We start from the raw sequence: 14,595 nt of genomic DNA on the forward strand, positions 1-14,595 counted from the left end.
ACTATGAGACTATGTGAGTTGTTGTATAAACACCCTAGCTCCTCCCCTCCTGGATGGGTTGACTCTGAGATACACAGGCCCTAGAGGTCCTCTGGCAGGACATGCCCTGCTTGTCCATGTGGTTACTTCCTTGGCAACTCACTCTTTACTGATTGCCTTCCTCTCCTGTCACTTCCCCACTTCCTTACCCATGTATTTTTTGGATCACCACCCCAAATTAGCTACTTGCCCTAAAACCCTTGTCTCAAGACCTCTTCCTGGGAAAGCCAAACTAGGCAGTCACTTACTCACCTGTAGTTTCAGACAAAATCAATGGGGAAATAGTAGCAACTCTGTCATGGGTTTCATGGGCAAGTTGAACATATAAATTTGTGAAAAATGCTCTGAGCAGCATCCAACATTGCAAGCACACATATGTGTTAAAGATGATACTACTAGCCTGACCTGTGGTGGCGCAGTGGATAAAGCGTCGACCTGGAAATGCTGAGGTCGCCGGTTCAAAACCCTGGGCTTGCCTGGTCAAGGCACATATGGGAGTTGATGCTTCCAGCTCTTCCCCCCTTCTCTCTCTCTCTCTCTCTGTCCTCTCTCTCTCTTTCTCTGTCTCTCCCTCTCCTCTCTAAAATGAATAATAATAAAAAAAAAATTAAAAAAAAAATTAAAAAAAAAAAAAAAAAGATGATACTACTAGTTATATTTTATTACTAAAGAGCAAGAACTTGATACTTGCCAACCCTTGTCATTATTGTGTTTAGTGTTTCTGTTTTTATTTCTTGAAATCAACTGTGTGTCAGTCTCCATGTTGAAGTTCTCATGTTTTGTTGTTTCATGAATCCTCTCAACTGTCCTAAGACAGAGAGTCGATTCTTCCCCACTTTTTAGAGGAGGAGGTGGAGGCTCAGCGAGGTTTAGTCAACTACTTGCAGTCATATAGCTCTTCTTGGCTTGATTTGAAGACAGGGGAGGTAATAGGAGGGAAGGACTAGGGGGAAGCTGCGGCTGGGAACCTCTCATTATCCTTCCTTATCATCCCCCACAGTATCTTCCAAATGAGACAGGCCTCCAGGATGAGAAGAAGGTGCTGGACAACATGCACCATGTGGTCCTGATTTGGATTGGACCTGTCCTGCCACTCTTGGTTCTGGTGCACCCTGACTACATCAAACCTGTGATGGGAGCCTCAGGTAGGTGGGCTGGGCCTCTGAGTGATAAATAAACTCTCAACTCCCAGAGCCCATCAGGGCTTCTAAGCAGGTAGGCTATCCAGGAGAAGGATAATATGAGTAGGGCTTTGAAGGATGAATAGGAGTTCACCAAAACAGACATAGCAGTACAGAGAGTGGGAATAGCATGGGAAAAGGTGTGACTAAAAGAGTCCCAGGAACTTTGAGGGGATGCCAATCCACTGGGAAGTCAGAACCAAATATGTTCGGATAAGTAGTTGTTTGCCCAAGATTTTCTGAACTGGTTGTTGCTCAATTCTAATGGCACTCTCATAATTTGAGTTCTGACACTCCCAACCTATAGACTGCTGTCTTTACCCGAGCTGACCCTGCCTGGCAGAGAGAGCAATGTAGAAGGATTGTTTCTTCCTCCTGCAATCCACCCTACCCTATGGTATAGGACTCCCAAGTGTGCTTGGCAAGCTCTCACTCAGCCTTTAGCACCCAGCTCCAATGACCCCCTTTTTTAGGAAGGTTTCCTTGACTCCCCAGCAGACCATAGCCCTCTCTACTGGACTTTCCCATTCTCAGTCCTAAGTGCTTAAGGCTAAATGTATCTGTGTCTGGTTCTATCTTTTTCATAAGTGGGGCTCTGGATCCTCAGTATGGCCTTGCATGTAGCTGGGCAACTCCAAAAGCATCAGGGGATATTTGGGAGAATGGGGATGGGAAACAAGAGCCCAGGAATTTTAGGATCTCTTGTCTTAGCTTGGACCTCTACAAACACATCTAGAGACCACCTCAAGACTGCTACTGGGAGCTGTGAAAGAGTAAGGGGCTGCCATCCTTCCCTCCCCCAGGGATGCCCTCCCCGTGACTCTTTTATTGCATTTTTGAGGGGGTGGCCATCCCCATTGCACAAAGGGCAAATTGAGACCCTAGGAGAGGTGAATATTACAAGGGATAGGCACTGAGTTTGGGAAAAGCCTTAGGGCCAGGACTTGGGTGAGCTGGGTTCAAATTGTGACTGGAGCACATACTTGCTGTGTGACCCAGAAATTCATCAGACCTCTCAGGGCCTCAGTTTCTGATCTGTAGAATGGGGCCATTGTGAATAGTTAAAGATATAATGTAGGTAGGTACTAATAAGGGTTTCTTCTCTTCTGCCATTTTATTTTTAATTAAAAAATATTTTAATTATTATTTTACAGAGAGAGAGGAGTGAGAAGTATCAACTCATAGTTGCTTCACTATAGTTGTTCATTGATTGCTTGTTGTATGTGCCTTGACTGGGCAAGCCTGGGGATTTGAACCAGCACCTCAGCATTCCAGGTTGATGCTTACTGTGCCACCACAGGGCAGGCTTTTCTGCCTTTTCTTTTCTTTTTTAATTAAGTGAGAGGCGGAGAGACAGAGAGACAGACTCTTGCGGTGTCCTGACTAGGATTCACCCAGCAAGCCCGCTATGGGCCAATGCTCTGCCCATCTGAGGCCATGGCTTCATTGTTCTGCAACTAAGCTATTTCAGAGCCTGAGGTGAGGCCATGGAGCCATCCTCAGTACCAGGGCCAAGTTTTCTCAAACCATCAAGCCATGGCTTCAGGAGGGGAAGAGAGAAAGAGAAAAGGAGAAAGAGAGAGAGAGAGAGAGAGAGAGAGAGAGAGGAGGGGTGGAGAAGCGGATGGTCACTTCTTCTGTGTGCCCTGACCAGGAATTGAATCCAGGGCTTCTACACACCAGGCTGATGCTCTACTGCTGAGCCAACCAGCCAGGACCTAGGCTCTTCTGCCTTTTTAATATACTTTTTTCCCCTTTCTCTCCCTGACTCTTCCTTTTCTCCTTCTAACCCACCTCTTCCCCTCTCCTCCTTAGAGCGTCAGTTTTCTGAGTATCATCTAGCATGGTTTGAGATTCCAAGTATACCAGGAAGTAGAGCCCCCAGTATGGGCCTGGCACTTAGAAGATGCTCTGAGCACAGCTGGTGAGCCCTGAGGAAGGCATGAGTCTTTTTGGAGCCCCTGAATTTTGTCTTGTTTTTGCTCTAATGGGCATGTAAGATAGAGAGGATTAATGGAAGAAACTAAGTGAAAATGCTTTATAGAGGACAAAACATGATATACAGACATATAATTACAGCTTGGTTTTATACATTTCTTTTTTATTGAGATGAAACTCACACAACATATAATTAACTATTTTAAAATGTACAACTTTAGAGTGTGGTCACAATGTTGTGCAACCATCAGTTCTCTCTAGGTTCAGAATTTTTTCATGACCTCATAAAATCTCCTGTACCCATTAAATAATCACTTGCCATTCCTCCTCTCCTCGTCTCCTAGTAAATATTAATCTATTTTCTGTCTCTATGGACTTCCCTATTCTGGATATATCATAGGAAAGGAATTACACAATACGTGGTGTTTTGCAACTGAATTCTTCAGTCAGCATAATGTTTTTGAGGTTCATCCACGTTGTAGCAATTATCAGGATTTTGTTCTTTTTTTCAAGGCTGAGTAATAGTCTATTGTATGGATATACCACAATTTGTGTATTCATTCATCTGTTGATAAACGTTTGGGTTGTTTCTACCTTTCAGTTGTTATAAATAATGCTGGTAAGAACACATGTGCACAAGTTTTGGTGTGGACATATATTTTTATTTCTCTTGCATAGATACCTAGGAGTATCTACCAAAAATATTGTGGAGTCATGTCATAATTTTATTTTTAGCATTTAAGGAACCTCCAAACTGTCTCCATGGCAGCTATACATTCATTTTTCACTGATAGGGGCTTTTTCACAAGTTCTTGACACTCATAACCGATAATTATAATCAAAGTAATAAAAATAGCCAACAGTTGGTTAGTTATTCGTTTACATGCACATATATTTAATGAGCACCTACTGTGTGCCAGAGACATATCAACTCATTGAATTTTTTTGCCTGACCTGTGGTGGCAGAGGATAAAGAATTGACCTAGAATACCAAAGTCGCTGGTTTGAAACCCTGGGCTTGCCTGGTCAAGGCACATATGAGAGTTGATGCTTCCTGCTCTCCCCCCATTATCTTTCTCTCTCTCTCTCTCCCTCATTTCTAAAAATGAATAAATAAAATCTTTAAAAAAAGAATTTTTGTAGAAGTACCATAAAGCTGGAAGGATTGTTCTATTTTCCCTTTGGCAGATGAAGACATGGATGGGCACAATAGTAACATGTCCAACTTTACATGATGGGTTAGAGCAGGGGTCGGGAACCTATGGCTCGTGAGCCAGATGTGACTCTTTTGATGGCTGCATTTGGCTCGCAGACAAATCTTTAATAAACAAAATAATAACATTAAAAATATAAAACATTCCCATGTATGACAATCCACTCATTTCCTACCGCTTATGTTCATGGTTGCGGGTGGCTGTAGCCAATCACAACTGTCCTCTGGGACAACACCAAATTTTTATTGGATAATATGTAACATACACGGGTCGTTGTATGGCTCTCACGGAATTACATTTTAAAATATGTGGTGTTCATGGCTCTCTCAGCCAAAAAGGTTCCTGACCCCTGGGTTAGTGGTAGGGCTGGGATTTGAACCCAGACTTGGCCAGCCCAGAAGCCAAGCTATCAACCAGAGGGATACAAAGCTTCCTATTTGGAATCATGTAGGAGCTTTTTAAATTTGATCTCTGAGGTAGACTTTATCATCCCCTTTTTCTAGAGGGAAAATAAATTTATGGAAGAGGTAGCCTGGACACAAACTCTCCTGGCATTGAGTGATTAGGGTTGGAGTGGATGAGCGACTGAAGGAGAGGGAAGCAAGGGTTCAAACAGGGGAGAGGGTTTGGAGGAGGCTTTCTGGAGGAGCCATTAGTGAAGCCAGGCTTTGAAGGATGCATAGGAGTTTCCCAGAGAAGTAATTTCAAGTGGAGGATTCTATCAGTGCAAAGATGCAGCTGTGTGAAAGTGCCAGGGCGGTTCAGGTGTCTTGGGTTGTCTGGAGTGAAAATAACATGTATGGAGAAGTAAACAATGAGACAGGAGCTGGACTCACAGTACCCTTGTGCAAAATAAATAAGCTTGTGTTTTATCCTGGGGTGATAGGGAGCCATGGGAGGTATTTGAGAAGGACAACCATTAGAAAGGTCTGTGAGCCAGAAAGACTTCTGGGGGTCCTGGTCTGGTGTCCAGAGTCCAGGGAAAAGAAGAACGACTATACTCTCACTTTACTCTCCAATATTTCCTCTTCCAGGAAGCTTGCCTTGACTTCCAGAAACCTTTTCTCTGTGCCTCCCTTCTCTCCTGGCACACTTCCTACCTTCTTGATAATTGCATGGAATACCTCTGCTTCCTTTTTCCACCCCACCCCAGATCCTCCAGGCAGGGCTTGGAGCTGAGCCATCTCTGGGTCACCAGCATCACAGCCCAGGTTGGGCACAGAAAGATAGCAAAAGAGGTGTGTGTTAAGTGGGAGAATGAGTGAACAGATGACTGTGTGCACGATTGGCCAATTCTGGGGAGTATAGGCTGCTGAGTCACAGCTCAGGTAAAAATGACATCACTTGAGTTTCAGGTATTTCCTTCCTGGGCCCCTACCCATTCTGTCCCAAATCTGTTTACACATAGAAAGGGAATTCAATCACTCAGTCACTTACCAATTCATCCATTAATCTATTCATTAATTCATTTACCTTTTTATTCATTCATTCTTTGATTGGTTCATTCATTCATACAATAAAAATTTATTTAGCACCAACATATCAGTAATCAATATGGTCCCTCCCCTCAAGGGGCTTGTAACTGGATGGACATGTCCAGAGTGTTTGGTGGGGGAGCATGTGGCATGCTAGCAGAGACTAGAAGGATGAGAAAAGAGTGTTTGAGGCAAAGAGGTCATCTGGTGGAAAGATTCAGAACAAAGAGAGAAGACAGGGAGCTGAAAAAAGTTTTGTGATGTTAGACCAGGCATGGCCAATATACGCCCCATGGGCCGGATCCAGCCCGCGTAATGAGTTTATGCGGCCCGCGATTAAATTTTTAATATTCTCCGCTACTTTAAAATCTCAGGTACTCAGAAGTGGAAGCGTCTTTGATTATTGCAAATTGAGATATTTAAGAAGATAGTGATACACAGCAAAGAATTCCGCGTGTGACTAATCTAGAGTTAACTTCCAATAATTGGTTGAATGGATTCATGATACTTCTTTATTTTTAAAAAAAATTCATTATAAAGATTTATAACTTTTGTACTCATCTGTACTCGATATGAACTGTTTGACGTTCAGTGGCGATGTGAAACCCACATTCTTTTAGGTGGAGTTTGCCAGTGCGCACCCAAGGTCAAACAATTTGTTATTTTTCTAGTCAAGTGTGCTGAATCAAGTGGCATTGTAGCATAGACAATAGCTGCAGTTGATAACTGAAAATGTGTTCAGGCTGTTTGTAAAACAAAATAATTGTTTTATTTGCAATATAACCCCTTCAAGCTCATTCTATTAATTAAATATTGTTTTGATTGATTGTGATACAGTTTGGATATTTATACAGTATGTAATTATATTTTTATTAAAATAATATTGTATATTAAAACTTTTCACTCATCTTTATTCATAAACAAATTACATAAAAAATTTTGTTTACTTAAATTGTTTTTGTATTTAACATTTTTAAATTTTAATATTTCGTCTGGCCTGTGAAAAAAGTTTTCTTTCTAATCTGGCCCGGGGGCAAAAACTGTTGGCCACACCTGTGTTAGAACATTGACTGTGTGTTGGGGTGGGGTGGGGATAGAGATGTTTTGAGAGAGGTCTGGACTGGGGTAGGTCATTCAGGACTTTGAAGATGGGCTGAGCAACTGGTGCAGGAAGGGACATGGTCAGATCTAGAGTCAGATAAGATCCATGGGATCAGGGCTCAGGATAGGCTGGAGAGGGCAGGCTGGAGAGGGCAGGCTGGAGGCTGGGAGCATAGAAGGTATCAGAAGGCCTGAACTGGCAGAAGAGTGGGGATGAATTAAGTACAAGACCATTCCGGATGGGGTGCACAGCCTAAGCAAAGGTTTGGAAGTGAGAGACAGCATGTGGGGTTATTTAGTACATGTTGAAGGATGAGGTGGGAGAGGCACACAGGGGCAAGATGGGACAAGGATTTTGATACTAACCTGAGCTTGAACTTTTTTTACCAGGGCGATAGGGAGCCATGGGAGGTGTTTGAGCAAGGGAGCTTCATGTTCAGGTCAGCATGTTATAAGGATCTTTCTGGAGTAGGTGTTAGAATGAATTGGAGGGATGAAGTGGGAGGTGGGAGCCCAGAGAGGAGCCCCAAGGAGGTCAGAAATGGAGGTCAAGGGTCAGAATTATGTTTTGAATCATCATGGCCTCATCTATCTCCACAGCTACCATTGCTCCTAAGGATGACCTTTTCTATGGCTTCTTGAAACCTTGGCTAGGTGAGTGTGGGACTGGGTAGACAGGAGCTTTAGGGAAGAGGGGGGGCATGAAGTTTCTTGGAGTGTTTCAGGGTAATAGGAGAGACTCCTAACCTCAATCTTCTGGGCCCAGGAGATGGGCTGCTGCTCAGCAAAGGTGAGAAGTGGAGCAAGCACCGCCGCCTGCTGACACCTGCCTTCCACTTTGACATCCTGAAGCCTTATATGAAGATTTTCAACCAGTGCACCAACATCATGCATGTGAGTCCCAAGTTTTATGGGAAGAGGATATCCTGGAAGTGAGACTGATCCAGGTCCAATTCATGGGTTGTAGGGAATCACCCACTTAACCTTGAACCCTCTATGACTTGGATTGGGGAACTTTAGTTAAAAGCCCTCGGTGAATGTCTCTTGGATGCAAACACCAAGAAAATGTGAGTGGGTGACCTTTGTGCAGACACAAAGGAATACGAGGGAATGGGCTTCAGAAAGTTAGCCTAGAGGTCCTAGATTTCCCCTTCCTTTGTGCTTGTTAATTAGCAAAAGAAAAGAATGTTCTGACCACCTTAGCCCTTTCTCCATGTCAGCAAATGGTCATTAGTCATTCTTCCCCTTGTCACCTGATCTCCCTCCCTTGTAAACCTGTTACCTCTGTTCTGCTTCTGACAACAAAAGCTAGGGGAGAAGGAGACTCAGAAGGTCTCTGTTTTGCCTCCCTTGGCAGGTCTCCCCCTCTTCCTCTTAACATAAGTTTGTGTCTTGAGAAGGGTTTTTTCCACGTGACACTGGTAGTTCCCAGCGGGCTGGAGTACTACAATGGATGAGCCATGTGATGTCACGATGCCTCAATTTCTTTATCTATATTGGGCTTGCAGTGAACAGACAGCTAGGTCACTGTCAGCCAGGCTTTGAATCTAGCTTCTGCTCCTATTTGCTGTCTCTCTCTTCCAGGCCAAATGGCGGCGTTTGGCGGAGGGTTCAATGGTCTCCCTTGATATGTTTGAGCATGTCAGCCTCATGACCCTGGACAGTCTTCAGAAATGTGTCTTCAGCTACAATAGCAACTGCCAAGAGTGAGTGTGGTCTACCTGGGGAAGACAGAACTAACTGCTTTAGAGGCAAGGTAGTGGGAAGAGAAAAGTGGTATTGGCATCTTTGGGCTTCTGGTGCTCTGCCAGACAGATTCTGTGGCTCCAGGAAACTGACATCTCCTCTCTGAGCCTGTTTCCTTTTCCTTCCCCCAAATGGAATGCCAGCTCCTTCCCCATAGTCATGATATGAGACTTAAATGAGTCGATGGCTTTTCATATAGTAGGTCAGGGGTCCCCAAACTATGGCCCGCGGGCTGCATGCGGCCCCCTGAGGCCATTTATCCAGCCCCCGCCCCGCTCTTCCTCCGGAAGGGGCACCTCTTTCATTGGTGGTCAGTGAGAGGAGCATAGTTCCCATTGAAATACTGGTCAGTTTGTTTATGTAAATTTACTTGTTCTTTATTTTAAATATTGTATTTGTTCCCATTTTGTTTTTAAACTTTAAAATAAGATATGTGCAGTGTTCATAGGGATTTGTTCATAGTCCTTTTTATAGTCCAGCCCTCCAACGGTCTGAGGGACAGTGAACTGGCCCCCTGTGTAAAAAGTTTGGGGACCCCTGTAGTAGGTGCTCAGTAAATGCTTATTTTCCTCATTCCTTTATGAAGAATATGTGATCTTTGTAAAGCAGAGGTCGGGAATCTTTTTGGCTGAGAGAGCCATGAACGCCACATATTTTATTTTTATTTTATTTTTTTTACAGGAACAGGGAGAGTCAGAGAGAGGGATAGATAGGGACAGACAGACAGGAACAGAGAGAGATGAGAAGCATCAATCATCAGTTTTTCGTTGTGGCATCTTAGTTGTTCATTGATTGCTTTCTCATATGTGCCTTGACCATGGGCCTTCAGCAGAATGAGTAACCCCTTACTCAAGCCAGTGACTTTGGGTCCAAGATGGTGAGCTTTGTTTTTGCTCAAGCCAGATGAGCCTGCGTTCACTCTGGCGACCTCGGGGTCTCAAACCTGAGTCCTCCGCATCCCAGTCCAACGCTCTATCCACTGCGTCACCGCCTGGTCAGGCTGAACACCACATATTTTAAAATGTAATTCCGTGAGAGCCATACAACGATCCGTGTACATTACACATTATCCAATAAAAATTTGGTGTTGTCCTGGAGGACAGCTGTGATTGGCTCCAGCCACCTGCAACCATGAACATGAGCGGTAGGAAATGAATGGATTGTAATACATGAGAATGTTGTATATTTTAACGTTATTATTTTTTAATTAAAGATTTGTCTGTGAGCCAGATGCAGCCATCAAAAGAGCCACATCTGGCTCGTGAGCCATAGGTTCCTGACCCCTGTTGTAAAGTATCCCCCACTTTACCTGATTGAGAAATGCTTTAAGGATAACATGATATAGCACTGCCCTGGCACACAGTAGATGCCCAGTGAGCATTTGTTGAATGAATTAGTAAAATAACCATTGCCTTGGTTTCTTCATTTGTTCATTCATCAGATATTCACAGTGTTATTCTCAGTATGCTAGCTACTGGGAATATGGTAGGGAAACAGCTGAAATCCCAGTTCTTTGGAACTTAGAATCTAAGTGGGAATATAAGGACTAAGGGACATAATGAATGTCAAGTTTGTAGCACATAGTAGACCCTCAATAACTAGCTTCTGGCTTTGTTACTTTGGACATTGTAGGGGTATGTTTCAGTTGGATAAGCTGGAGATGGCCTGAGCAATTAATAAACTAATTAATTAATCCAAGAAATATTTACTGAGTGCTTACTATGTTCTTGTCCTAGACTAGGCATTGTGAATACAACGGTCAATAAAATGTAGAAAGTCTTACTCTTCTGGAACTTTTATGTTGGTGGGAAGAAAGGTAGTAACCATGGTTAGATAAACAAACAAAAAAAGGCAGACTGTGGTAAGTGTATGGAAGGAAGCACACTTCAGGACCAAGGACAGCTCCCGGAAAGTGTGCCCCAGAGATTTAGCTGTTGTTATTGTTTTAATAACAGCTTTACTAAGATGTAATTCACATAGTGTTCAATTCACCCATTGAAAGTATTCAAACCAATGATTATGGTTTTCCAACCACCACAATCAATTTTAGAATATTTTTACCAAAAATAAACCCTGTACATTTTATTTAATTTTGGGGGATATGACCTCTATTGAGCTTATCTACAAAGGTGGAAATAATGTTTGCGTAAAGTCAAATGTTTATTACGGTAACTTTTACATCACAATTAAGATATAAAAAGTACTTTTTGAAAAACAACAGTCAACTCAATATAAACCCACTACATCAGAATCAATAGCTTCTTTGAAACCACAGTAACACTTAAATATAGTTAAGACTCACATGAAAAAATCTGGTTGGTTGGAAAGCTAAACTTCCAACCTGCTCAAATAGAATTTAAAAAGGCATAATTGTGTTTTCATAGAGATACAGTCCACTGAATCACCAACACTAAACAGCTGTTAGAGTATTTAGAGTCCTCAGATAATAAGAAATCCAAGCATCCTTTAGACAGTCTTCTGCTGTCATTTTTTCCCAGTCAGAGATCTGTGGGTGTGTGGAATTACACCACCACCGCAGCACTTGTATCCTTGATGAGAGAGTCCAATTATTCATCTTCATGAATAGCAAGTTGCAAATGAGGGGGCTAATTATGCTTTACCTTTGAGTCTTTTTATGCATTTCCTGCTAATTCAAGTACCTCTGCAGTGAGGTACTCCAGGATGACTGTGCTGTACACAGCACCAGTTGTGCCCACACATCCTTGACTGGTCATCCTAGATTTCTTGGATATTTCTCAGATATCAATGAATATGGCCCACCAAAAACAGTGAGCTGCTCTCTGTAAGCAGGAAACCACCGTTCTCTTGGCCTTTCCAGAGTCCTTCCCAGCCTTACTGCCAGCCATTTCATATTCTGCTGAAGCTTAAATAAGCAAGGCAGAGAAAGGACTAGTCAGACACTCAGTGAGATCCCACTGCATATGCCATCACACTGTGATTCAAACTGCCCCTGTACATTTAGGCACTCAGACCCCCAGTCCCCACTTCTCCTCCAGCTCTAGGCAATCACTGTTCTTTCTTTTGTATCTATAGTCTACTAAGAAAATTTCATAGGTGGAATTATGTTTTGTGTCTGCTTCAGATTTATGCATGTTGTAGTATATATCAATAATTCATTTTTAAATTGCTAACATTCCATTTCTGCATAATTACCACATTTTGTTTATTCAGTTATCTGTTGATGGACATTTGGGTTGTTTCCAGTTTTTGGCTATTGTGAATAATACTTCTATAAACATTTGTGCACAAGTCTTTGAATGTATATATGTTTTTTAATTTTCTTGGGTATATACCTAGAAGCGGAATTGCTGGGTTATAAGATAATGTTTAATTTTTTGAGGAACTGTGAAGCTTTTCCCTAAAGCAGTTGCACTATTTTAAGATCCCACCAGTAGTAAGTGAGGGTTGTAACTCTCCACACCCTCACCAATACTGGTGAGTATCTGCCTTTTTGATTCTAGCCATCCTCATCAGAATGAAGAGGTATCTCATTGTAATATTGATTTGCACTTCCCTAATGGCTAATGATGTTGATCATCTTTTCATGTGCTTGTTGGCCATTTTTATATTTTCTCTGGAGAAATGTCTATTCATATCCTTTTCCCACTTTAAAATTGGGGTATATGTCTTTTTTATTATTGAGTTTTAAGAGTTCTTTAAACAGTTTAGATACAAGTTCCTCATCAGATACATGATTTGAAAATATTTTCTCCCACTCTGTGGCAATTTAGTTTTAGTGATACTACTTCAATTTGAAGGTCCTCATCCCTGTTTGTGCCTGTTTTAAAATGCACCCAGGCCTGACCTGTGGTGGCACAGTGGGTAAAAGTGTTGACCTGGAACACTGAGGTCACTGGTTCAAAACCCTAGGCTTGCCTGGTCAAGGCACATATGGGAGTTGATGCTTTCTACTCCTTCCTCCTTCTCTCTATCTCTCTCTCTGTCTCTTTGTCTCATCTCTCTAAAAAATGAATAAGTAAAATCTAAAAAGAAAAAAAAAGATCTACCAGAAGACATTTAAAAAATTTAAAAAAAATAAATAAAATGCACCCAGATTTTGGCTTTATTCAGATATGGTAAGGCCAACAGATAAAATGATGATTGTCACTGAAAAGATAGCTCATTGCACTGGCTCATCTGGTTTGAGCTAAAGCTCATCAGCTTGGACCCAAGGTCGCTGGCTCGAGCAAGGGGTTACTCGGTCTGCTGAAGGCCTGCAGTCAAGGCACATATGAGAAGGCAGTCAATGAACAACTAAGGTGTCACAAGGCGCAACGAAAAACTAATGATTGATGCTTCTCATCTCTCCATTCCTGTCTGTCTGTCCCTGTCTATCCCTCTCTCTGACTCTCTCTGTCTCTGTAAAAATAATAATAATAATAATAAGAAGAAGAAATAAATAAAAAAAAATTTAAAAGATAGTTCATTACTCACAGTTCCCAAGAGGAGGGGAATGCCACAGCAGACAGGGCCACATGGGGAAGCACCAGGAGAAATCATAGAAAAAGACTTTTCTTTTTTGGGGGGCTTCTAGTTAAAAATGGGAAAAGCAGGGTATGTAGGCTTAGGATTGGCTAGTTTGGATAATTTCAGCAGGCTCTGGGGAATAGGGGTGCTCCTAGTTGTCCAGTACCTGGTCCTGGGGTGATTAAGCAAAAGGATAGGGGCTCAGCCCACTAAAGTTTGGAGTAGGGGCTATGGGTTGGTTGGCTTGCAAAAGAAAGGCATGCTCCTGGTGAGTCTCTAAGAATAGGCTAGGCCCTGGCCTGTTTGTTCCATGGTAGAGAGTCAGTCCAGCATGTGGATGTCACGGGTTTAATTCCTGATCAGGTCACAAAAAAATGCCCATCTGCTTCTCCACCCCTCTGCCTCTCACCTCTCTCCACCCCCACCCCCGCCACTCCTGCAGCCATGGCTTGATTGGAGTGAGTTGGCCTTGGGCACTGAGGATGGCTCCATGGCCTCTGCCTCAGGTGCTAAGAAGAGCTTGGTTGCTAAGCAAATGGAGCAAATGTCCCAGATGGGCAGAGCACTGTCCCCTAGTGGGCTTTCCAGGTGGATCCTGGCCAGGGTGCATGCAGGAGTCTGTCTCCCTGCCTCCACTTCTCTCACTGAATAAAAAAATAAAATAAAATAAAATAGGCTAGTCCTGGGAAGGGAGTGTCTCTCCAGTCAGCGAGGTCCCAGATGGTAAAGCAGCCAAAGTACAAGAAAATAGGAAAATATCATTAATCCAAGGCCTCTCTTTGCCACTTGCCCACTGGGAGAGAAAGCTTGTCTCAGGGAATGGGCCTATTCTTATGGCCTTTCTTCTTCCTGTCAGGAAGATGAGCGATTACATCTCGGCCATCATCGAGCTGAGTGCACTGGTGGTCCGACGCCAGTATCGCCTGCACCACTACATCGACTTCATCTACTACTGCACAGCAGATGGGCGGCGTTTCCGTCAGGCCTGTGACACTGTGCACCGCTTCACCACTGAGGTCATCCAGGAGCGGCGGCGGGTGCTACGCCAGCAGGGGGCTGAGGCCTGGCTTAAGTCCAAGCAGGGCAAGACCTTGGACTTCATCGATGTGCTGCTCCTGGCCAGGGTGAGGCTGGGCCCTGGAGGGTGGGCCTGACCCCGATGGCCTCCTCATGAGTTGCATGAATTGCCTACAATAATAAACATCCAACTCACCTAGACATCGGATACAAGCAGATGCAAAACATGCAAGACTTACTATATTTATTTGCTAGGGCCTCTGTAACAAAGTGCCCCCACTAGGTGGCTTAAACAATAGAAATCCATCTTCTCAGTTCTGGAAGTGAGAAGTCTGAGATCAAGGTGTCGGCAGGATTGGTTTCTTCTGACGCCTCTCTCCTTGTCCTGTGGTTATG

General features: G+C 43.2%; 1 protein-coding gene and 1 pseudogene across 3 annotated transcripts in view; one reads left to right on the forward strand and one right to left on the reverse strand.

The window, feature by feature from the left end:
* Positions 1–14,595, forward strand: part of CYP4F22 (cytochrome P450 family 4 subfamily F member 22) — a 43,759-nt gene that overhangs the window by 19,548 nt on the left and 9,616 nt on the right. For all 3 annotated transcript variants that reach the window (XM_066348387.1, XM_066348398.1, XM_066348407.1), the window contains 5 exons: positions 1,040–1,184; positions 7,549–7,602; positions 7,715–7,842; positions 8,533–8,654; positions 14,039–14,306. In XM_066348387.1, coding sequence (XP_066204484.1) covers positions 1,040–1,184; positions 7,549–7,602; positions 7,715–7,842; positions 8,533–8,654; positions 14,039–14,306 — 717 coding nt within the window. The remainder of the gene's footprint in view (positions 1–1,039; positions 1,185–7,548; positions 7,603–7,714; positions 7,843–8,532; positions 8,655–14,038; positions 14,307–14,595) is intronic.
* Positions 11,161–11,561, reverse strand: LOC136393046 (histone H2A.Z-like; annotated as a pseudogene).

The sequence above is a fragment of the Saccopteryx leptura genome, chromosome 1 (genome assembly GCF_036850995.1).
Source record: "Saccopteryx leptura isolate mSacLep1 chromosome 1, mSacLep1_pri_phased_curated, whole genome shotgun sequence".
Taxonomy (NCBI): domain Eukaryota; kingdom Metazoa; phylum Chordata; class Mammalia; order Chiroptera; family Emballonuridae; genus Saccopteryx; species Saccopteryx leptura.